This window comes from Aquila chrysaetos, chromosome Z (assembly GCF_900496995.4).
Source record: "Aquila chrysaetos chrysaetos chromosome Z, bAquChr1.4, whole genome shotgun sequence".
Classification (NCBI taxonomy): Eukaryota; Metazoa; Chordata; class Aves; order Accipitriformes; family Accipitridae; genus Aquila; species Aquila chrysaetos.
Window position 1 is genome coordinate 48,772,699 of NC_044030.1, and position 24,548 is coordinate 48,797,246.

Here is a 24,548-nt window from a genome sequence, read left to right on the forward strand (position 1 = left end):
GGAGGGAGGGGAGAGGGAGGTGGCCGAGCCGGAGTGAACTGAGGCGCTCAGCTGCCAACACTCACACACCGCCTGCCGCCGCAGCCGAGCTGCTCCCGGACCCCGGGCAAAACGGAGAGTGAAGGCGAGGAAAAGCCAGACGCGGGAGAGGAGGCAGAAGATCGCTGGCAGGGGGAAGGAAGTCAGAGAGCAGGGAAGCGCGGAGAGAGGGAGAGGGAGCCCTCCTCCCCGCGGAGGGACGACTTCCCATGTAGCTGGGGTCAGAGGGAGAAGCTGGCGCTCAGAAACTGTGAGAGAAGCTTTCCAAGCAAGTTACTTAATCCCCGAAGAGCGGCGGGAGGAGGGGACAGCAGTAATCACCGATCATAACCATTATTCCCAACCCCTCATCATTTAACCTCCGGGCGGTTCAATGCACTACTCCAAGCTCTTCCTAGTTTCCTCCTCGGGGTAACTTCGGAGGACGCGCCGCCGGTGCCGCCCGGAGGTGAGGAGAAGAGCCTCGGAAGAAGGAAGGAGAAGTTTTGTGGGGGTTGTGTGCGGAGGAGGAGAAGATGGGCTGGAAGCGCCGCTGCTGCTGGGGAGGCGGAGGCGGCGGGGACCTTCTCTGCCGGCTCACCCTGGTGCTGGGGTTCCTGCTGCCCGCCTGCAGGACGCGCCTGTACACCAACCACTGGGCTGTGCGGATAACTGGGGGGCTCCCGGAGGCCAACAGGATAGCTAGCAAATATGGATACGTCAATATAGGACAGGTAACCCTCCTTACAACTACTTCCGAGCGGGCGCCGGAGGCGCGGCCGGCAGGCGGGCGGGCAGGGTCCGCTGCCGCCGCCGCCCTGCGTCGCCGGGGCAAGGGCAAGGGCAAGGGACGGGCGACTCGGCGGCCGCCGCACGACCCCGGCTCCGCCGCGGGCCCCGCCGCAGCGGCGGCGGCGGCGGCGAGGCGGCCTGCGAAGCCCCCCGCCGCCCCGGCCTCCCGCCGCGGGCCGGCGGAGGTGATGCGCAGGGGCAGGTACGCTGGAGCCGCGCCGGAGGGGCCGGGGTCGGGGCCGGGGCCGCTCCCGCGGCCGCAGCGCCCCTTACGCAGCCAGGTGCGGAGCGGGGCGCGCACCGCGGAGCCGTTCGCGGGCCGGAGGAGGGGGGGCGGGGGACCCGGCCGGGGCGCTGCCTCCGCGGCGGCTGAACTTTGCGCTCCGCGCCGGGCACCCTCTTGCCCCCCCCTTGCAAAGGAAAAAAAAAAAAAAAACGCCAATACCGGAGCAGCTCGTCCTGCCGCGAGCGCCCGTCTCCCCGGCAGCCAGGACGTGGCAGCTGCGGCCGCCGGCCTGCCGCGGGGGGCGTCCCGACCCCCCTTCTGGCGGGGCGTGCGGAAGGAAAAGGTGACAGGGGTGGCCCCGGTGCCCCGGGGCGGCTGCCGGGCGTGTGGCGGCCGCCGGGGTCCCGCGGGGAAGGGCAGCGCGCCCGAGGGACGGCGGGGCTGGCCAGGGCGGGAGCCGGCCGGCCCGCCCGCTGCTGCGGCCCGCGCTGCTGTCCCGCAGCCCACCCGCTTTCCGCCGGCTTTGCGGTGGAATGAGGGGAGAGAAGAAGTCGGCTCTCGGATGCCGGCGCTGTAGGCAGAGCTTCCCCGGCCCGCGCCCGGCCGGTTGGGCAGCACCTGGGCTCTGCGGAGCCCTCAGATGTTTCGCTAGAAAACACCTGGACTGGCTAGATCCAGAGATCAACCCGTGAGAAAATTCTTGGATCCAGCCAGGTCCAGGAACGCAAGTGAGGAAACCCCTGGTTCTCGCTGGATCGCATCATGCTGAAAAATCCCCCCCCTGCTACAGCTAGGCACAGGTGCTGTTCAAAATGTCCTAAGATCACTTTTTCTGACAGAGTTTGTGCCCAGTATCCTAGGATTTCCTGACAATTGTCCTCAAAACATGAGTAGCGAGGTGAGTGCCTAGAAAATAAACAATTCCATTGCACGCTCCCGTGCGAACATCCAAGCACAGTCTTTCTAGACAATAGTTTACACTACATGATTTGAAAGTTTAGAAATGAGCATTTACAGGTACAGAAGGATTCATCTTATACATGAGAGTCACAAAAACCCAGCTGCATTTACACAACAGGCCTTTTACATCAACCGGATCAAAGTGAGACCCAATTACTCTTTGTGTTGTAGAATGAGTTCCCATGTACTGCATCATTGAATCAAAAGTTTGAAGCATGCATCTCAACCCTTCCCAGTCATTGCAAGCCTGAATAAGACAGCTGTGCAGGCTATGAAGATACATAATTTACATAAGAAAAGCTGGAAAATGACACTGAGATAGCACAAAACGTGATGTGTAAAGCTGCAGTTACGTAGAAAAACTGAGTACCAACTTCCCTGTTGGAGCACTTGGGCAGGTAGGCAATGTTATTCGCAGCTGGAGGCACAAAAATTCAGGAGGAAGCTTTCATGTCAAAATTGAACTCCCACCTTGAAGCTGCCATTTAGGAATCCAAGCGCAAATTTTTTTGCATTGATGTCTTTCTTTTTTGTCTTACACACATCTTTTGCTCAAGGTGTTTCTCTGTATTCCTATCTGGGCCTTTATAGTGCCGAAATAAGCAACAGTTAGTCGGTTGGAAGATGTGCTTCTTCCCCTTTTGTCTTTTGTCAGGCCAGCTGGCTAACTCAGGGCCTGCTTTTTTTATATCTTGAACATCCAAACCTCATGTTGAATTAAGGAAGAAATGTAGTAAGCCACTATAGCTTCTTATGTGTCAGTGAAAGTGTCATGTATACACCTATGAGATATTAATAATGGATACATTATTGATCAGGTATACAGGTGGCAATGAGAGAAAATAGAGACTATAAATAATGAAAAACTGGAAAATACATTAATGGGTATGCAGATGAAAAGAGAGCATATGTGAAGGGAGCCAATACTGTGACTTAGTTATGCAGATAGAGTGCAAGTAGAAGATGAATATAGGAATGTTAAATGATGGATGCATGAGAAAGAAAACTTCAGTAATAATATTAACTAGACTGATGGGTGGTTCCTCGTCTTCTGACTGTAACCAGCCTTTAAAGGACAAGAAGCAGGCAGCGGGCATATGTGAAGAAATTCCAGAAAGCTTCCTGTATGTATTTTGATTTGGAGTAACCGGGTGCTAGTTGTCATTGTGCTGTGCCAACACAGAGCTCAGCACTCTACCATTACAGTTACGTGCCCTAAGAAGTGTCATGCATCTGCACAAAGTCTTACGCAGAGTTTTCTTTCATGGGTATCTTTTTACGATGGCCAGTGTTAAGTTTCGGATTATTTCTTGCAAAATCATCTCCAAATGATATTTCTGTGATGGCATGTTAGCTAGTATGTTGGTGGTCAGTCTAGTGTCTGTTTGTTTATTCCCAGCTAGTGCTTATACAACTTTCATCAGACTGACCTGGTTGCTAGATAGAATTTATAATTTGAGAATTCAGAGTTCATAAAATAATCGAAATAGCTGTGGTCTGACCATACGTAGTTTAGCATGTAAATATATGGTTCAAAGCCTGTGTAAAAATAATTCTATAACTCTATTTCTTAAAAATACAAAAAAATGTGCATTGTTTTCTGTGAAGGTTATCGGTCACTCTTTGTAGACTGTATCACTTGATAAAGCTGGGTAAAGGGAGTAAGGTATTAACTTTTAGAGAAAGGAAGTCAGGAGCGGTCTAGGACTGATGAGTTAGATTTGCCTGTAACAGGCTTTTTTGCATAGATTTGGAAAAGCAGGAAAATATTTGACACAGAACAGGAAGTGCAAAAGGATATGAGAATGGGGCAAGAATCTACTGTTTTTTATTGAGAGACAATTGCAAGCAATTTAAAAATCTGTATTTGGTATGAGATGTTGAAAGACATTCTCTTAGCTGAATACACTATGAAAACACTGAAAGAGATAACCAGTAAGCAGAATTCTCTGTTAGAGGCAGGACTTCACATGCTTAATGTCTGTATATTGTAGCAGCTATGGCCAGGCAATTAAGCTTTGGTTTTGCAGATAATATCTCTTCTAGGTAAGCTGAAATATTATAATTAAAGTTGCAAGTGTCAGTAAGAGCTAAGCTGTTTATTTCTGCTTGAAGAAGGTAATTACAAATGTCATAAAAATACAAATCCAAAAATCATCTGAAATAGATTTAAAAAACCTAGTGTAATGCATTAAGCATAATGTTTTTGGTTAAATTAAAATTGTGAGCTCACCTCTAAGAAGAAAGTGCAAAAAAACTGAATCCAAATCCCAATATGGCTGGCCCAAAGAACCAACTCAGTACAAATGACCCAGAAAAATAATGGAATTAAAATATTCAAGATAAGAGGTGGTGAAACTGTGTATAAAAGATGAAAGTCAAGTAGGTGCAGTTGCAAAGTTGCAAACCAGGAGTATTCTGACAACAGTTAATTGCATGATTAGAGCTGAAGGGAGTAGTGGAAAACAGAAGGGTCTGAAGGTCTTGTTCTTACCAGCCACCCTGTTAATTTTGCATGAGTGGAGATGCAGGGTGCTATGGAAGAGAGAGAGTTTAGGGTAGCTTAGGAGTAAAACAGTCAAGAGTAGGCAATATTTGGGTTGTGTTTGTGGAAAAATGGTATTGAAAGGTACCTTAAGTTGATCAGTGGACACAAGACAGTAGACCAAGGAAGGCTGTGAATCATAAACAGGGGACAACATCCCTTCTCCCAGTTTTTGTTATTTGGTGCATTCCTGGTAACATGCGGAATTTAGCTTTTCCTTTTTTTGGTCCTCATGTGATTTGGAGAATATCAAGTTAAGTCTTGAAATACCTCTTAAGTCGATTTTCATTGCCACGGTGATGACAGGAAAGCTACAAAGCCTACCTGAATGACTGGACGAGTCAGTCAGAAATAGATGGCAGAAAGGGATGTTAAAAGAGGCCGTGAGATCACCTGCTGGTGAGCTGTTGAGAACTCCTGCAACTCACAGCTTCTGGTAAACTCCTGTTGCTCTCAAACTTCTTCTGTGGCTTCCATCTCTTGTTACAGAAATTTGAAGTTTTTGCTTCTCTGCTTATTGAAAAGAGGAGTTTTCCATTAATTTTTAGGGGACACGGCACAACAAAGAAAGAATCCTCTTTTACTCTGTGTTTTTCCAGGCTGCATGTTCTGGTTCTAGTTTCCTACAAATTGCTCGAACGTACTGCTCATTTATCCTGTATTTCCTTACCATTACCGGTGTGAAGTTGACAGTAGACATAGAAGCTTATTCAAAGATATTTGAATTCTTGCAGTGAATCTAGTGACATTGTCATTAATTTTCTTCATCTATGGCTTGGAAAAGCATAGAGCAGCAACTTAGACCTATCGTTGTATCAACTGTTACTCAGTTTCTGCTGGAAAACTCTTTTCCCCACAGGACTGAACAAAGGTTATGTATCACAAAAACAGAGGCAGCAGATCCCCTTACTGACGGACACAAGTGGGCAGGATATCCTTTGGAAAGTCAGTGATTTTGACTGCTGCAGTTAGTGCCACCAGTTTGGAGCTTCTGATTTGGACAGTAGGGCCCACTTGAGCTGACACTCAAATTAACAGGCCTTCATCTAAGGCTGTTAAAGGCCTGTCCCAAAACTTTAGGCTTGAATACTTGGTTACTGGTAATGTCATTTCTGTGACATAACCACAGCTGCATTAAAGACAAGGGAGGAAACACAGTGAAGCATCAGTATAAGCTACAAAAGAATCTGCCCAAGGTCTGTGTTTCACTGAGCTTTAAAACAGCACAAACATGTAATATCACGACTTAAATGAATAGAGTTGACTTTTTTTTTTTTTCCTTTTCGCATGTATTGCAGGGGTTGCTGGCCTACCCTTGAAGTGCAATTAGTAGTTTCTCTAGTGAGTGAATCCTTGTCTCGTTAAAAAAATTGCCTCTATTCTTTTTGCATGGGTCTTTTAAGAAAGTGGTCTGGACTAGCAAGCCCTCTGGGACTTTGATAAGGTAGTAGAATGCAAAGCGGCCAAGGAGTTGTTCTAAGTTACACGCTGGATGGAGCAATTCGGAGTATAATGCATCCTCCAGCAGCTCCTTGCTGACATATTTTACCCTTCTGTGTTGCAGTGGCTGCACTAAGCAGACCTTTCTCTTAAAGCAAAGTATGTGTCACTGACTTTTGGGAAAGTTTCTTTAGCTGTTTGCAGCTGCTGAGGGTTAAACATACAGTCTGTGTAGCATTTTGTACAATTGGCATAAATATTATGACTGTGTTGACAGCGTGGTGATTCCTTACTATACAGTGAAAGAAGGAAGCTTTATTTTGATACAGCCATGAAAATTAAGGTATACTGATATGTCACCTTGATTCCCATTAATGTCCTCGTTTCTTGTAAACACAGCTTCTCACTGGATGTAAGTTTGTCGTTTGCTGCTAAAAGAACCAGCTTATAGAGGCATGACTTGTGAAGCATCTGAGAAGCTGGGAATGCTACTCTAGGCTCCAGTGCTGAAGGCTTTCGTGCTCTTGAGCTATTTTTCCCCTCACTTCTTCATTTATATAGATAAAAGAGGAGGAGCTCCAGTAACTGACTGGGCACATGCATTTATTTGAATTTGAAATGTGTGGGCTTCAAAATAAGGAATGTTTTCTAGGCTTGTGGTCTTCTAGAAAGTAGTGCTTCATGAGTTGCAGGTTGCTGTCATCAGGTGCCAGGAGTTTCTCATTCAGGCAGGGGACTTTCTTTGAAGGTGTGGGAGAGCAGGAGAAACAAACAGCTGATACCCCAAAGGTGATGGAAGAAATGAAGATATCTTATCTGTGGCTCCAACAAGGGAGAGAAATGCTGCATTAATTAGCACAGGAGTAAACTTTAGATCCTTCTAATTCCTTTTTCTTTCTTAATTCTAGGCAGGGCTTGAGGATGGGTCAGCACTTTTGAAGATTACATCTTTCCTCTCCTAATTGTATTCTTCAAGTAATTCTTCTTTTCTGATCTCTTCCAGGGTCTAGTGGCCTAATTCCCACCCTTGGCAGGTGACAGACTACCCTTTCCCTCCAATTTGCTTCCTGCAAGGAATACACAGTGTTTGCCAAAAGACACCTAAGTGTGCTAAGCTTGAGGTGTGGCCTAGGAGTCACTGTTAGATATACAGATGTGGGTTTTTAGGTAATGTAAATGCTGATGTGATTTGCCGAAAGGTTAGTTTGGTTGGTTGGGTTTTTTTAATTGGGAGTTTATAGATTTAGAGCCAGCAAATCACACAAAGAGTTAATAAAAGTTAGTTAATTTCAAACCTGAGGTCCCATTGATGGCACAGAGAAGGTGTTGTGTAACAACATCAATTGATCAGAAGGAATGGGAGAAATGGCTGGTTTCCATTTTCCAAATCTATTCCTGATGGGAGGCAAAAGGAAATTTTGCAAACTGAGTAGCTGAAATTGGAAAACTAGAAAAAAAAGCATTTAGTTAAGAGAAAAGGGAGCTTGTTTTAAGATAAAGAGCCTGAAGTAAGGTTGTTGTCTTCAGCAAAGGAAGGAAGTGACCTTACATGGATCACTCAGAAAAGCAGGATGATAGGCCTCTGTGTGCAAAGATGTTCAGCTACCCCAGAATTATGATATAGACAGTTAATAGAACAGACGTGCCCCTTAAGAGCCTGTGTGGTCACAGCATTGAAACAGAGTATACTCTTACTAAAATTTAATACCTGGGATAAGTTTAATGAAGTCGTGAGTATTAAAGATGCAAGCATCAGACTACGGTACTAAAAGAATCAAAGCTAGGTGTACTCTAAGCTGTATGCACATGTAGATGTAGTGGGGTTACACAGATAGACCAAGGAAAATTGAATTTTCTCTTATTCATGTCAGAAAAAAGTACATTTAGGGACTGGTAGAGAATAACCACCAGATAGAAAGATCTTTGGAAAATGTAAGCACTGAAACAACATTCTTGCAAATGCTCACATGCCACAAAAACAGAAAACCATCACATAGTGGAGAATACAAAGGGTATGCCATGGCTAATTACTTCATACTTAGCCATAGTTCTCTTGTCTGTGTGGTTAAAAGTGAGAGGGAGGAGGGAGAGAGAGCAGAGCCTACTACTACTAAATGTGAGCTTTCATTAGGAGAGGGATGAAGAAAAGGTTGTGCCAAATGGGTTCTGGTGATAGAGGCAATCTAATAGTCTTTGTATGTTGTTACAAAATGAGGGAAGACGAGAATCTTGTTTAACAGCATAGTAGTCAAGCTACAAATTATGTGATGATTTTTTGTTTAAAGCCCTTAGGGAGACAGACACTAAATTATACTTTTAAGAATAACAGTTAGTTGCAAGCCCAACTTACAAATGGCAATGTTTGTGGGAACTGCCCGTCTCAAACAAAATACATAAAGTGGACCAGGCCAGATGGAAATGGAAGAACCAGAAGAAATCTGTAAAACATACTGAGGTAAATCAGTAGTGCATCATACCTCTGGTGTGACAGTGGTCATGTGTGGTATGACATGACCTCTCGCTGACAATAGATGACAGTTGTAGAAGTGAAGGGCAGGGGGCACATCTCTACAGATCAGTTTGTCCAACGCAGTGCCCTTGAGGAGGATCAGCTATGCCCACATCTTTCCTGGCAGATACTTAACCAGTTTTCGAAGGTCTTCAGTAAGGAAGCTCCACAGCGCCAGGCCATGGTCGATTCTAGTCGCTCATTATCATCTTTGCCCCAGTGAAGTCTCAACTCTATCTCTCTTTCTGCAGTTCAAAGCCTGTATTTCTTGTTTCTCTATGAACATAAAGAGTAACAACATCAGAAAAGTTGTATAGTTCCACTCTTCCTGCCACCCACCTTTATCTTCTTTCATCCAAGCCCAGTCCTTTCCTTTGTTTCATATAGGTCAGGCTTTCACTGATCAGTCTTCCTGTTTGACTCTGGTCTTTTGAAGTGATCCTCATCTTCTTGAGCAAGGAGCTGCTAGAGCGTTACAGCTGAGTACAGCATAAGGATTCCTTCAGTTGTGTTCAGGACAGCCCTCCTGTTATGTAGCCCATTATGGTGTTTGTCTATCCTGTAGCCATTTGACCTTGTTGACTTAGTTCAGCTTGTGATCTGCTATGGTTCACAGATTGCTTCTGCCAAATTCCTAGCCCATTGTTCTCCAGCCTGAATTTGTCTGGTGGATTATTATTGATTAGGTGTAGTACTTTGCATACGTCTTTGCTGAATCTTGCCCTGTTTTTCCAGACCTCGTTTCACAGTTTCAGTTTGTTTTGAATTCTGTTCCTGCCCCTCAATATGCTTGCAGATCCTCTCTGCTTCTTCATGTATGTTATGTTTAATAGGTGTCTTTCCTATGCCAATATTCAAGTCACTAGTTGAAATGTTGACCAAAACAGTTTCTAGAGCAACTCTGCCAGGTAGTCATTTGCTGCCCTGCTGTAATAAATAGATATATCAATGTTACTTACATAGTTTTGACCTACTGTTCCATAGTTTAATTTTGTGCCCTACTTCAGGAATTTGAAGGGGACTGTTAATCAAGTAGTACTTGAAGATAGATACAGTTTTTAATTTGCAAAGCATCAGCTCAAAATAAATATAAAAATTGCAAGGATATTGGATTGGACTAGATCATCAGTGATTGCTATAGTATACTTAAGGTGTTCATAAATGGATTTTTCACCCCCGTTTTAAACAAGTCTAAAACTAACCAGTTTTTGTGTGGTGGCTTCCAACTTACAGACTGAATTTAGTCATGGCCACTATATATCTGTTGTTGTGCTTAAGTGGCTCGTCTGTTTCTCCAGCACGTTTGCAGGGGGAACCAGCCTTCACTTTTGCATTTGTACCTTCTGGTTTCCTGCTAGAAGATAGGCTTCCCAGTCCCATGACCATCCCGGTTGCTGTGTTTTGATTGGCATCTGTTTGCCTTGACCAGAAAAGATGGCCAGCTTGTATACAACCTCTCTACTGCTTTGTACAATGTCATAAATAATTCTCTGGACTTTGTCAGGCAAGGTATTTCCAGTATCGTATTTGCATGTTTTGCAGCTGTGTTCTGTGGTTCTGTGATTGACCAGTATATCTTTCTCTTCCTCTCCAAATGATGAACTGTAAAATCAAAAAGTGGGGAGATACATATGTCAGCCGTGGATGTGAATAAATCATATAGTCCCTAGTGAGGAACTGTGGTGCTCTTTGTCACCTGCCAAACACAGGGAAAAGTATGATCAAACAGAATTTTGCTTGCCAGAGATATATAGCTTAAGACAGTAAGTGATTATCTGGCAACATACTGGACCCAATTTGATTGATATTTGCAGAATGAAAAACTCTTCGGAATGAAACGTTGGCAAGTCCAGAAGAGTATCAGAGCTACACCATGAAATCCTGCCAGAATAGCTTGTTCTGGAAATTCTTGTGGATTACATGATAGTGTATGATGGAGATGAGATTGTAAAAGGCACGTTAGCCAGGCATGATCATGGATTATGTAGTTCTAAACAAGCTAGGAAAGAAAAAAATTCTAAGCAGAGACTTCCATATAGAAGGAATCTGCTCCCAGGGAGACAGCTGACTTTTAAATGAGGGATAGCCATCCATGAGGGGCCACTTTTGTCAAGTTTTGGGTTTTCTCCTTTTTTTTTTTTTTTCTTTAGAGACGTTTTTGTGCCAGCAGGGAATAGGCCTCACTTACATTTGTTTTCCAGTGCCAAACAGAAGTTACAGAGATGTTACAAGTCACAATTAAAACCTTTGCTACATGCTCTTATCATTCTTGTTCAAACTGTAATAAAACCACCGGATTTTGTGCAGGAGTGCTTAGTGGGCTATGAAAGTGTTACTGAGTAGTGCTGTGTGGCTGAAATTCAAGCCTAGAATTGGATAATGTTTCCATTTTTAAATATTTAGCTTAATCAATGGTAGCATGTAGTCTCCCTTCTGACATCTAGGGCATAGAGAAGTAGTTCCTATAACATTTTTGTTCATGTGAACAGCCTTTATTCAAATAGACCTGTAAGGATGCAAGGCCATTCTGGGTCAGCTAGAAGATCCACCTAACCTGCCTGGCTATGGCAGTGGTGTTAAGTTGCTGTCTGTGGGAGAGAATGAACAAAACAAGCATCTGATGCTTATCCCTAACACTCCTGTCAGCTGTTTTCAGCTCAGGAGACTGCCTGAGCTGGATATGGTTTCTGCATACTTAGAAATTCTTGATGTTTTTTTTGTCCAGATGCTTGTCCAATCTTTCAAATAAAAGTAAACTTTCAGCATCCACAATGTTCTTTGGCAAGGATTTTAAAGGTTTGCTACTTCACTGCATGAAGGACCACCTCTCTTTTGCTTATTGCTTACTAGCTTCACTTGATGACTGATGAAAGTCAATCTCTGTCCACTCTTATGCCATACATGATTTTTTTAGATTTCTAGTATTTTGCCATAAAGTGTGTCATATACACTGAATATAGACTGTGTATATAGACTGAAAAGGCTTCGCTTACTTAGCTATTCCCCATACAGAGGGTGTACAACATCTTTGTCCATCCTTCTTCTCCCACTTGGAAATTTTCCAGCTCTGCTATGTCTTTTTTTAATAGAGGGGACTAGAACTGCACACAGTACTTAAAGTGTGGCAAAACCTTGGATTATTCCTATGGTGCCATGTTCTCTGCTTTATTCTCCATACTTTTATTGATCATATCTAGTATGTCATTTGCTGTTGGAACTTCTACCAAGCTGAGTTTCCATGGATTAGTCTGCCATAACCCTGAGATCATCACTCCTCAGTGGTACTGGGCAACTCAAAAGAGTTCATTTTAGTGTGAGGTTAGGTCTGTAGATCAGTTCATCTACATTTGTTGGCACTGGATTTCATTTGTCATTTTATTGTCATCACTCAGTTTTGCAGGGTCCTTCTGCAGCTCACACATAGTCAGCCGTAGTCTTTACATCTGTGATTGTTAACAACAGCTGACATCTATACCTCATTGCTCACTCCCCTTTCCATGTAATTTTTTTTAGGAAATAGTGTGGGTCCCAGAAGAGATTCTACCATGAACCTCAGCAGAACTCCAGCAGGGACCTCCACCCATTGCGAGAAGCTAATTGCTTTTTATTAAACAAATAACTAATTACTCCTAAGCTTTGTTTTCAGTCTTTTAACTGATTGCTTGCTTCTGCAAAGACCTTATGCCATGGATTCTTAAATTCTTAAAAGCTGTCGGTGAAGGACATTGTCAAAAGCCTTTTGGAAGTCCAACAAGAGTCTATCTATCTACCCATCTTTATATGCTTGACCTCTTCAAAGAACACTAATAAATTTGTAAGGCAGAATTTTACTCTGTTTAACTGTTTCCGTAGTGGTCATTATTTATCCAAGTGTTCATTAATTGTCTTATTTCTTAGTTTCTACCCATTTGCCTGGTAGTGACTTGCAAGTCCATAGCGCTTCAGATCTCCTTTTAAAAATTGACATCACATTTGCCACCCAGCTGTCCTGAAACGTGAAAACTGTTTTTTAAGTAACAGATTTCATGCCACTGCTCCTATTGCTTTCAATTACTTTAATTTACTGAGTGTTTTTATTCAGGTATTTCATCCATATTCCTTCCACACTCTGGACTGCAGCATATTTGTACTTCAAGTATCATATCTCTAGTAACCCATCTGAGCTGAACTGAAGCAAACAAATCAATCAAATGCTAAAGTTCGAAAAAAAAGTCGATGCTTTGTGAGTATGCTGGGCTCTAGTGAGCCAAGCATGAATGAACAGCAATGGCAGGGCTTTAAGCTCAGAAAGTTCCCTGCCCCTCTTGGAAATGAGTAGCACTGCTTCCCTGCAGGAATGGACTGCAGAATAAGCTCTGTTTCCTCTTGAGCAACCAAGCCCCATCCTGCATGAGGAGCAGTAGTTTTACCAGTTGGGAGTGGAGCCAATGCAGATACCTGAACAGTGTCTTACAGCTCAGATTAGCTTTTTCTGCTTTTAAAGAAAATCACTTCTCTCACTGGACCTCAAAGAGAGTCTGAAATTTAGCTCAGCAAAGTATTCAGTTGCAGTTTGTAAAGGCCTCAGTAACTTTTTAGTATGAATATTAGAAATGCATTTGCAGGTACCCCAGTTGTATCAGAAAGTCTGACAGACCAGGTGTGTCCCATCACCACCACACAACAAGAGCTCCAGCTCTAACTAGGATGACAGTATTAACTATGATACTGTTCTCAGTTTTCCTCTTGAAAGATTCCCTTTTGCTCCATTGTAAGCCAAATCATTCCCCTTCCTTGGGTCAAAAGCACAACATTAGTAGGACTTTATTCACACCTATTTGAAGTACAAGGTCATTTCCAGAAAGGACATGTGTGACAATATCTGGGATTTTCTTGACGCTCTTGACACATGCCCATCTCTGCATTACTGTCATTACTCCTTTCTGCCTGTCTGATTAAGCAATACCTTTGTTTCAGCTCAGAGAATTTTAAATATCCATTGTCAGTGAATGGACTCTTCCTGATAATTCTTAGGCCAGTGCATGATGATTGTGGCCAACTGACAAATCACAAGGCCATCACCTGAGAAAACTGATAACCAGAATTAAACAGAATCTTCGAGACTTGCTTTCTAAAAGAGTTAACCAGCTCGTGACCTAAAGGGGCTCTGGACTATGTTGGCATCACAGGTCTTATCAATAAATGGTTCTACCATTGCAAAAGACTGCTCTTTTGGAAGAGCATTTCTTCTATGTAAATACCATTCCCATCTTGTGAAATTTGAGTAATTTCCATTTCTCGCTTGGCAACTACAAATATTAATCTGACACGCTTAACTGCACAGTGAGCAATTGTAGTGGTGGCTGGAATCTGTGTTGATTTCCTGATGTTTCTGAGCTTGTAGGACTCATTTGACATGAAAACAAATGTTTCAAAATGGAAATGCAAATCCATTTATAAAGAAGAATACATGGTTTTATCCAGTTCATTGCTAACATTCTAACTAACTGTTTTTTCACTATTTCAGAATTTTCTATTATCTATTTAATACCAACTTATTCAACAAATATACATTAGAAACATTTCTTCTTTCTCCAAGAAAATCTACTTTTGGGTACACAGCTAAGCATTCACTCAGCCCTCAGATTATAAGATTCTGCTCTCCAAACAAGAAGGCCACTAAGGAATATTCCTTAAATGTGTGAAATGGACAGTGTATGAAAGCTGTGACTTGTTTTTCGTTGGTTTTAGTAAATTTAGATATTTCATCATGAATTGGATATCAGCTCTTGATTTTTCTTTGTAGTCTGAAGTAATTTAGAATCTGGTATATGACCCTAGACATTAGGATGCTAACAATTTAAAATGTAGGCCTCACTGAGGTCTGAATTAAAAAAAAAAAAAAAAGTTTCTTCATTAAGTGCTTATTGTAGCTCCCATTAAATACAGTAGAAGATCCCACTGATTCCAGTGAAAGCTGAATTGAACCTTAATCGCTCTTCTGGCACTATGGAAGTTGGTACAGCAGGAGAGACCTGTGTATATCTGAACTAATACATCACATTTTTTTGTTGTTGTTGTGATTGCATATAACTACTTTTAGTGGAATATTACATGACTATGCTAGAATTAACAGTCCCTTGGTGTGCTGTAATATTTTTTTTAAATCCTCACTAAACATTGGTTATGATGATGTTGATGTTTTCTTTCTTGCTAGGTTTGAATGCTACATAAAGCAGTCATTTTGGGATTATTTTTTGGTCTTGTTTGCTTACTCACTTGCATTTTCTTTACGTGTATCTTTAGAACCTGTTAGAGAGACGTTTTTTTTGTTTTCACACTATTAAACTTAGGAAACTATAAGATCATCTCCAGAAACTGGTACTCATATGAATAGTTGTTGTTCAAGTTGTCTTATCAAAATCAATGAGATTACATGTGGGTGTAGAGAGTGCTTATATAAATAATGGATACGGACAAACCTTGTACAGCTCTAGCATTAACCAAATAAGGTAGGTGAAAGTATCAGCATCATGCCTGGTTCTGGACAAGTTGCATGCTTCTCTGCGTTCAGTTAAGCATGTTGTAGACAGTGGAAAGTCATTAGACTTTGATACAGTACAAAGTTGAAGACGTGTGATCTAGGTTCGCCGTACAAGAGCATTGGATTTAGTGCCTACACATGCCATATAGATGAACTTAACTCACTCGGAGATATTCCCATGAGTCATTTCTTTATTACTCTTCAGTAAATTATATTGGTGATAGAGGAGGAAATTGCTTAAATCAAGTCTCATGAGAATGTCAGTTAAATGAAAACTTTGTATTTACTATGACCAATAAGAGCTGAATTCAGATTTGTAAGACAAAGTACAGCGTGAAAAGGTTTATTGCTGGCAATATAAATGTTCACTGGAAACAGTATGACTACTGTAGGTCACTGCATTAGTCATTTTGAATGTTATAAACTCTCTTGCTATTAATGTGCTTAAGAGTTTTATATTGATGTTTAAATAACTGGATAGAGATATAACAGTATATCTAACTTGGTGCCCAGTTCTTAAATCTTTTACTAATACAAGTAACCCCATTAGATTTGATTGCCCTTGATTTATGCCTCTTAAATTCCATTAGCTTCAACAGAGTTATTTCTGATTTATGGTTTTGTAAATGAGAAGGGACTTGATCCCACTGGGACTGGGTAGATGTTTACAAGTTTCAAGACAGGGACAACAGTTATTAAATATTTCACGATCGAGATTTAAAAGGAAATTAATATGGACATTCTTTACTGTGAAACTTCTCTTGCTGTAGTTTGTTAAAAAAGAAAACCTATTTCTTAACCACCCTTTATACTGTTTGCATGATTGAAATAGCAGTGTCAGAACTTTGTCAAGCGTCATTCTTATGTTTTATTATAATTACATATCAGAGAGTACCGATTACAAGAAACAATAATCCTTAAGAGTCTGGAGTAGCTAATAATATATGGAATATGGCAGTTCTGTTTGCTACTTAAATAAACATTCATGATACTGCATGAGTATCCATCCTCATTCTGTCATCATTTTACATTTGTTCAGTGATACAATGTGAAATAGAATTTGAAGTCAATAAAATAGTGACAAAGCTCATTTCAGGCCATGCAGTATATCATTTAGATAGTTAAATTACAGAGTAGTGAGTTAGGAAAGGGAAAAAAAAAAAGATTTCAGAAAGCAGTGGCAATTTAGTTGACCCCTCAAAATGTTTTAGGTATTTGTTTCGTATTCGATAGCTTCATTATGGGGGCTGTTTACTGAAACAAATGTTACGATATTGCCTAACAGTTTCTTTGCAGATACAATGTTTGGTATGGCTTGAACTTGCAATGCATGATTACTGTGTTTGAAGTCACTTGAAATATTGCAGAGGTTAAGTTTGTTAGTACAGCAGAAAAGAAACACACTTTGTTGCACTCATTTTTACTTGCAGAAATAAGGTGGTGACTCATTGGGCTTCACAAAAAGGGGCATGAACTACCAGTTTACATTGCACTGCTTTCTGTATTGAAAAGAAACAATAGAAAAGATTAATGGGAATGAAGGCAGTAATTGATTTCCGTTTGAGAATTTTCATGAAATGTGTAATGTTGCCCTGGAACTGCAAACCCACGGTCACAGGTTGCTGAGCAACCTTGCATTGCTTGATTTGATAGGGACATGAACTTGCCAATTGCTGCGATGCCTCCTTAGGCGAAGCTCGTGGTGACGCTGGGGTTGGAATTATTAATGCCCATTGTTGTACTTGAATTGTAAAATTTCACATGACAGATGTGGAAATGGCTTTCTTCACTATCTCCCACCAGCTCTTTTAGGCAAATATATCTGTTGGAAGACCAAACCTGCACTTCATACAAAAGCCTCCTGTCCCCCCTTCTGCCCCCCCCCCCCCCCCCCGAATACTTAAGGACTCTGTGTTCATTAATTTTTAGCTACTTTTTTGAACTTTGTTCTAATAGTCGCAACCTGTTTATTGGTCCTAGTGAGGAGGTGGGTGAAACTCTTCCTTACTGACTTTAAAAGAAAGATTTCAAGTACTATAGTGATATTTCTTTCAATTTAATGTTTGAACAATCAACATAGTGTCCAGATATCTTCCACTTCTCACATTTTATTCATTCTTAACTTCAGTGAGGACATATTTACCCTCGTCTCTAGGGAAGTGGTACCACATAGCGGAAGTTCAGACGGTATTGACGCACAGCACAGTTGAGATTCGAGGAGGTCTGCCAGCTCTTGTCCTCCTGTAAAGACTGATGCATGTTCTTGTTCTCAAAGCTGCAACACCAAAAGGCAGGGGCCAGGCTCAGGCTCTGCTTCTGTCATGGTTTTTAGAAGGAATACGTATTTACTGTGGTCTCATGTGACCTGTGGCGTGTAAGGCACAGTTTTCTTCACTGCTTATCCATGTAAGACTCAAACAGCACTTTCACCTGGTCTTTATTCAGGCAGCTTTTTCTTGGCTTTATTTACCTGACATGTGTCTTCAGGATATCTCTTTTTATGATTTGGCTTGCGTATTCTTCTTTTTTTCCTGCACTTTTAGAAATAGCATTGTTTTTAATGAAAGTTGTATTTTTATTTTAAAGAAAATCAGCTAACTGCTCCCTCCTTTCAGAACTCAATTAATAAGGCAGAATATCCAATATCCACGGGATTTATATGAATATATAATCCAAAAAAGATGCCACAATCCTCTTTGGAAGGATTGTTCATCCTGTATAGTAGGGTAGATTAAATTAATAAATCTTACTGTGATTTAGTGTGTATTAGAATAAAGCTATGATACAGTTATAGTTTATATCTTTTTAATATCTAAATTCATATTATCTCCTGAGACCTGTGACCTCTTTTATGACTTGGTGCTTTCCCATTTTTCCAAAAATAGTTGTACTGAAACTTAGTTGTGCTACATGACAAAACATTTATTTTTTTGATGAAGCAAAACATTTTATGTTGCTATTTGGTCATTAGTTTTTTTCTCTTTTTTTTCCAAGTAATTCCACATGTTAAATAAGGTTACCAAAAGAGCACTAAAGTACTGGAATCTCAAAAAGTAGAATTTCATTTGGCAATACTTGTTTTAAAATAAAATTGTACAAAGTAATCTGTATGCAGAGGATATGATCTAGGGAGCTTTTTCCGATTTACCTGAACTTTGTAAAAGTTATAGGCCGATTATCAGTCTCAGAGGAAACTTAATTTGTTTTATATTGCTAAGTATATTTTATAATATATTTAGAGTAGAACATTTCCCTATTTAGAGAAGTAGAATTTTGGAATTCTAAATATATTTTAGAATAAATCTAACTAGGAATTTAGAATTCTACATTTACATTTAGATTTTAATTTGAATTACATTTTAATTATAGTTTAGAATTGAGACTTTAAATATGTTTAGATTATATTCTGGAATGCAGTAGAAAGTCTTCAAAAGAAAACCTATTAGAGAAAGTATTTTTATAGAGGTAATAAAAAATTAAATATACGAACTCATGTAAAGAATTTCCACTGCAAACTGAAATGTTCCTTTTATGTTCTTTTTAATCTGCATTTTTACTTAGTTTAGCTATGGTAGTATTTTCTCAGAATTTTAAAGCTTCCTAACAGATACATAAAAAATCCAAAATCACATTAAAATTTAAGAAATTACTTTGAAAAAATCTCAGCCTTGATACCGAATTAGAATGATATCAAGAATTATAATTGACCTCAGGATATTGTTACTTTTTTATCCTACAAACAAAGGCACCTGAAAAGTTAAAAGACTAGAAAGCCTATGTTTATTTTTCCAATGAAAGAGTTAATGTGCTACTTTATTTTTAAAGCAAGATACAGCAGTATGTAAGCAACAGCAGTGACGTTATCTGAGAGAACATAATGCAGAGCTATTTTATTTTAATGGCTCTGTTACTCATTTTTGACATCAACTGTTTAAAAAACCAAACTGTACTTTCCTAGCTCAAGGTAAGTGCCCAGACAAAATTTCTCCATTCAGATAGCTGAAACACAGAGGAAAAATACAGAAGAAGTCCAGAGTGGCATATGTTAATTCAGTAAGTTGATTTGTTTTTCTCCCCATTTAAACAGGAGAAGGAATGTCAAAGGTGAAGTGGTAAAGCATTAGCATGTTCCTACCGTGTGAAGAGATACAACCTGATTTATTTCTATGGAAATTGTGATGTTTCTGCTGTAATAGCCATATGGTTTAATTTATCTGACTGTTTTGGAGTTTTGTTTATTTTTCATATGCAGGTGGTTCAGAAGTGCCTCTCCTTTTTCCAGCTAAACTGTCCTGTCCTCCAGACCAAAGATTTAACATAAAACCTCTTGATTACAGTATAGGGTTTTTTCCATCTAGGAGACTCAAAAAATGTTTCAAGAAGGAGAGGTGCATTTAAGACCAAGCCCAACTTGTTCAGTGTCACTATTCAGGAACAGCAATGCTCTGCAGACATATCAGTTCCCTTTAAAACAAACCTGAAGAGAAAGGAATGTGAGAGAAGCAAAATATGAACTGGCAAGTTAGGCTATTTCTACCTCGAGCACATACAGAGATGTTTTCACAACTTGGGCTGTCGAACTTCTGTTAGCTAATTGGGCTTAAAATAGAGTTGAGAACTGGGTTACTTGGGCATTTGAGCGTAGCTGGAATTCAAGCTTTCAGAGTAGTCTGGGTTGCATCTGAGGTGACAATCTGTGTTGATACCCACATCACCTTGGTTCTGCTGTTGCTTCAAATTCCTTTAGTAAACTAAGTTTGGGCACATTAAAAATGCACTTTTTCTCCCCCACTTGGTAGATATTCCTGTACTGTACAGATTCAGAGCCTCTGTAATACAGAGACTAAACATCATTATTTCCATCCTTTAGACTAGTCACTAGTATTATCTTGCTACTACTGCAGCTCAAGACAAGACCATAGTGTTCAGTAGTGCCAGTGGTTTCAGCTTTTTTTTTAATGTTATCTGCCTGTAGTAATCCAAGAAGCCATTCTAACTCATGCAGGGTAGTGTAGGATATCAGCCCGACTGGGGTCTAACAGAGAGCTTAAATGTTTAGATAGAGGCCTCTTCTTAAGAGTTAGAATTTTAGGTTTTAGGCTGAGAAAGGTCCCGAGGGCCTGTGCTTCTCTCTCCTAAATATTTCATAAACTGATCTTTGTGAGAGCCCCAAATTGTGCAAAACTCAAAGTGGTCCAGTCTTTCACTTCACTGCAATGAGCCATATGTGGGCAAAATCTGCTATTATTTCTTGTGAATGACACATAGGAGGTGAAACTCCTGATTCTTATGACAAAAAAAACCAATAAAAAAGCTTTTGATTAGAGGGTATATTTGGGAGAGAAAGAGCCCCCATCTCAGTCTGGAGGTCAGATGGGGGAGCAGCTCTGCAGCTGTCCTCATGGTGGTTGCTTCACCAGCCTCAGCATGATGGAGATCTGTCCGTGCTGACCCAACAGGGGTGGGAGTTGGGAGAGAGAGCTGGAGGTTACGAAAGTGTGGTCACTATTGCAGTATCTTATGGGAATAAACCCCAACCCCCAAAAAAACTCCAGTACACTGTTTTGCTGCTTGGAATACAAGTCAGGTTCAGGTTGCAGGTCTTGGATGAACATGCCCTTTTCAGATATGGGTGCTTTAATTTGAGTAGGTCAGTGAACAATTAACAACCTCTGCAGGGCTTTCTTGCCCCTAAACGCTGAGATCAGAACCCTGTTTTTAAGATATTTAATACTTCCTAAGTCTGGAGGGACACAAGAAGGAAAGGTCCTGGCAGTTTTCTGTAGTATCAATGAACCCGTCTTCACCTGTGGATAACAAGGGGCCAACAGGGATCAGAATTAAGGGCTATAGGCTCACCTTCACGTTCATTAGTGGTGTGCCTCAAAGGAGCATAAGCGGTATTGTAACCTGTGTCAACATTTGGGTCTGTCAAAGTGCTTTGTGATATTAGGTTGGCTTCACTGGCATTTAACACAGGGAAGAAAACTCCGGTAATACCAACACATTCTGTTCCAAATTTTTCAGAACAAAACGTTTTCATTCTTGCTCTGAAACATTATTTCCAGTGTACTTTATATAATGTGACAATATTTTAAACATTTTAAAGTTTGAAATATAGTTGAAGTGATTTTGTCAAAATGAGATGATGATAGTAAACTTGATAAACTTTCTTCATCTCTGTCTTCTTGGTATTTCCTTCTGTCAAGGATTTTAGCACTTTGGAAATTTGTTGCAATTCTGAAAGAAGTGAAGGGTCAGATCTACCACCCACGTGAGGTACATTGCTGTACCTATTTATAATGGTTTATGTTCCAGGTCTGCAGAGGGGTAACAGCAGATCTGTGCTTCTTAGGCTCTTCTAGCACTTTATAGAGTTCAGAACCAGATTTGGACCTGATCTGCCTTCCTTTCCCAATCCAATTAAGACCAAAGTCATTAAAGACTGGAGAAACAGGGGACCCTTACAATATATCCGCCCGTTCACCTGCTCAACAGCACATTGTTTTCCTTTCAGCCCACTGGGACAAGTGTACTTTGCAGCCAGATGTCTAGGTGAATCTTCTCTTAAAAAAAAAGTTTACTTACTAGGTAAGAAACTGTTGGGAAGGCATCTCTTGGGTTCCTTCCCATTAGCTTGAATGACTTCCCTGCTCATGTTCTGCTACATGGAAGTTTTAGTTATAGTTTCAGAGCTTAGTCAGATATGTCAGTTTGGTGATCATATATATATTTAACGTAGATTTAACAGGCAGCTTTAGCATTTGTATTTTCTTACAGAGTTAATGAGGACACAATATGGATGTAAATGAATTCATTCAGTAATTATGTCCTAAATTATCTTAATATTGCCTTAGACTATAAAACTACATATGGAAGAAATATTTTCCAAGCCTAGAAAGCCTGGAAAGTTTGGCTCTTGTTTCATATTATCTTTAAAATTCACACATTTTCTCAACTTCAAATAGAAAATAAGACCTAATAAATATAAAATTAATGTAAATATGAGGATGCTTTGGTTTTCTGGGATTCCACTGTGATATTGTAGGTTTCTGACTTTCAGGAATTCTTTAATCCTTGAATAAACATGGTATCATACTATTAAAATGCATGTATATATCTATTTAGAATGTTCAGTGATGAAGATTACTCCTAAAGAGAATAAGTCTCCCCTGCCCCCACCATCCATTCTCCTTGCTTTTGGCCAGGCAATTCCTCAGGAATGTTTCTCTGTTTCTTTTTAAAGAAATCAGGTCCTCCGGGTCAAAAAGGAGATTACAAAGATTTCCCAAGGATAAAACAGTTAAATTGCCATCAGTCTCTAAGGTAGTTAGAGACTGCAGTCTGGTGTTTCTGTCCTTGCATTGCTTTTCCTCTGAGAGTGCCTCTAAGACCTGGTAGTTAAAAGTATAAAACACAATTTAACAAAAACATCCATAATGATAAGTTTTATTATGCTATATTTCCATGGTTTAACTGTTCTCCAAGTGGTCCAAGGATTTGGAAGGTCTAAGTAAATTCCCATTAAGGGAAAAGAGGGCAATAAAATTTTTAATAATGCTGGTGTTACCTTACTGTGAGAAGCACTGGCAGTTAGTGAATATGAATTAAATTCCACTTAAAAGATTTGGGATCCTTTTATTTCATTGACAGTTATGAACTAAAGCTGTAGATCTCACCATTTTAATTAATTATGATTATTAATAATTGTTATTATCTGAAAACTGATGGTGCCTGGAAGACATGGCGTTACAATTACCACACTTAATTCTAAGGGCTTAATTCTGTCTTCTCAGTGCAAGGTCTCAGAGGGAGGACAGCTGTCAAGCATTACAAAGCGTCAGGCTGTCCCCCTTTGGCTGGAAGGTAGAGCACACAGATCGTTCCAGTCTCTTCTGTGGGTGGCTAGTGCTGCTAAACTGTAGGACCTCCAGGAGTGCAATTATGTCATCTCCTAAATTTGCTGGTTTGGATGCCCTTAGAGGGGTCAGCTAGAGTTTATCTTTAGTAAATATATAAATAAATAAAATCCTCAAACTAGTGCAAGACAAGACACAGAGAACTGGGTGATATTGATGTCTGTGTAGCACAAAGCAGGACAGATGTTTATTTTCCTTAAAATATGACCTTTCTATTTGTGCAGTTCTGTGCAGTGGCAAAATAGTTACCTGCTTGAGCTGTGTTTTTTCAGTAATGTGTGTGCTTGTGTAGACACACACATACACACAGAGTAGTAGGTTTCTAATTCACTCTGAAGACAGCAAGGTCCATAAAAGGTCTGTAACCTTTGTAGAGTACTCTGGTATGGTGTATGTGCACTTTGCTGATCTCTGAGGACTTAAGGAGCAAGAGTAGCATCACTTTCCAGTAGTTAGCACTTCAACCCTGTTTGAAGCTACTGATGAGTCCAGGAAATGTCCAGAAAGTGACTCATTACACCCCTTTGTATCAGGGAAGCATGCCATCACCTGCACTGTTGCTAACCACGGCACCAAATTTCAGTGGTTGATATAAATAATAATAATTCAAAAAGGGCGCAACAGTAGCCTGATGCTAGGGGATATTCAATGTGCTGCAGGCTGTTAAACTCAGAGTAAACTCTAGTTAATGTGGTCAAAAGTGATGCAATAGAAGAGAATAGACTATTTCTGATGCAGTGGAAGAGAATAGACTATTTCAGTTTGAAGAAACCTACTACAACCGTCTAGTCCAACTGCCTGACCAATTCAGGGCTGACCAAGTTAAAGCATATTATTAAGGGCATTGTCCAAATGCCTCTTAAACACTGATAGCCATGGGGCATCAAGCACCTCTCTAGGAAGCCTTTTCCAGTGTTTGACCACCCTCTCGGTAAAGAAATGCTTCCTAATGTCCAGCCAAAACCTCCCCTGGTGCAGCTTTGAACCAGTCCCACATGTCCTGTCACTGGATCCCAAGGAGAAGAGATCAGCACCTCCCACTCCATGTCCCCTTGTCAGGAAGCTGCAGAGAGCAATGAGGTCACCCCTCAGCCTCCTTTTCTCCAAACTAGACAAACCCAGAGTCCTCAGCTGTTCCCCAAATGACATGCCTTCTGGCCCTTCCACCAGCTTTGTTGTCCTCCTCTGGATGCATTCAAGGACCTTCATCCTTCTTAAATTGTGGGGCCCAGAACTGCAGACAGTACTGGAGGTGAGGCTGCACCAACGCTAAATACAGCGGGATAATCACCTCCTTTGACTGGCTTGTTATCCTGTGTTTGATGCATCCCAGGACGTGGTTTGCCCTCCTGGCTGCCAGGGCACAGTGCTGCCTCATACTGAGCCTGCTGTCAACCAGCAGCCCCAGATCCCTTTCTGCAGGGCTGCTCTCCAGCCACTCCTCTCCCAATTTATACTTGTGCCTGGCCTTACTTCGTCCTAGATGCAGAATCCAGCATTTTGACTTGTTAAATTTCATCCCATTAATCACAGTCCAATGGTCCCATCTATACAGATCCCTCTGCAGGATCACTTGTCCCTCAAGAGAGTCAGCAGCACCTCCCAGTTTGGTATCA

At 41.0% G+C, this 24,548-nt stretch overlaps 1 protein-coding gene across 2 annotated transcripts in view; it reads left to right on the forward strand.

Annotated features, from left to right (window-relative positions):
- The first annotated feature begins 30 nt into the window (after positions 1–30).
- The window catches only part of PCSK5 (proprotein convertase subtilisin/kexin type 5), a 261,404-nt gene continuing 236,886 nt past the window's right edge, over positions 31–24,548 (forward strand). Inside the window, exon 1 of one of the 2 annotated variants that reach the window (XM_030004192.2) lies at positions 31–752. In XM_030004192.2, the coding sequence (XP_029860052.1) occupies positions 555–752 (198 nt within the window). In that variant the 5' untranslated portion in view covers positions 31–554. The remainder of the gene's footprint in view (positions 753–24,548) is intronic. The other variant, XM_030004193.2, reaches the window with a different exon arrangement.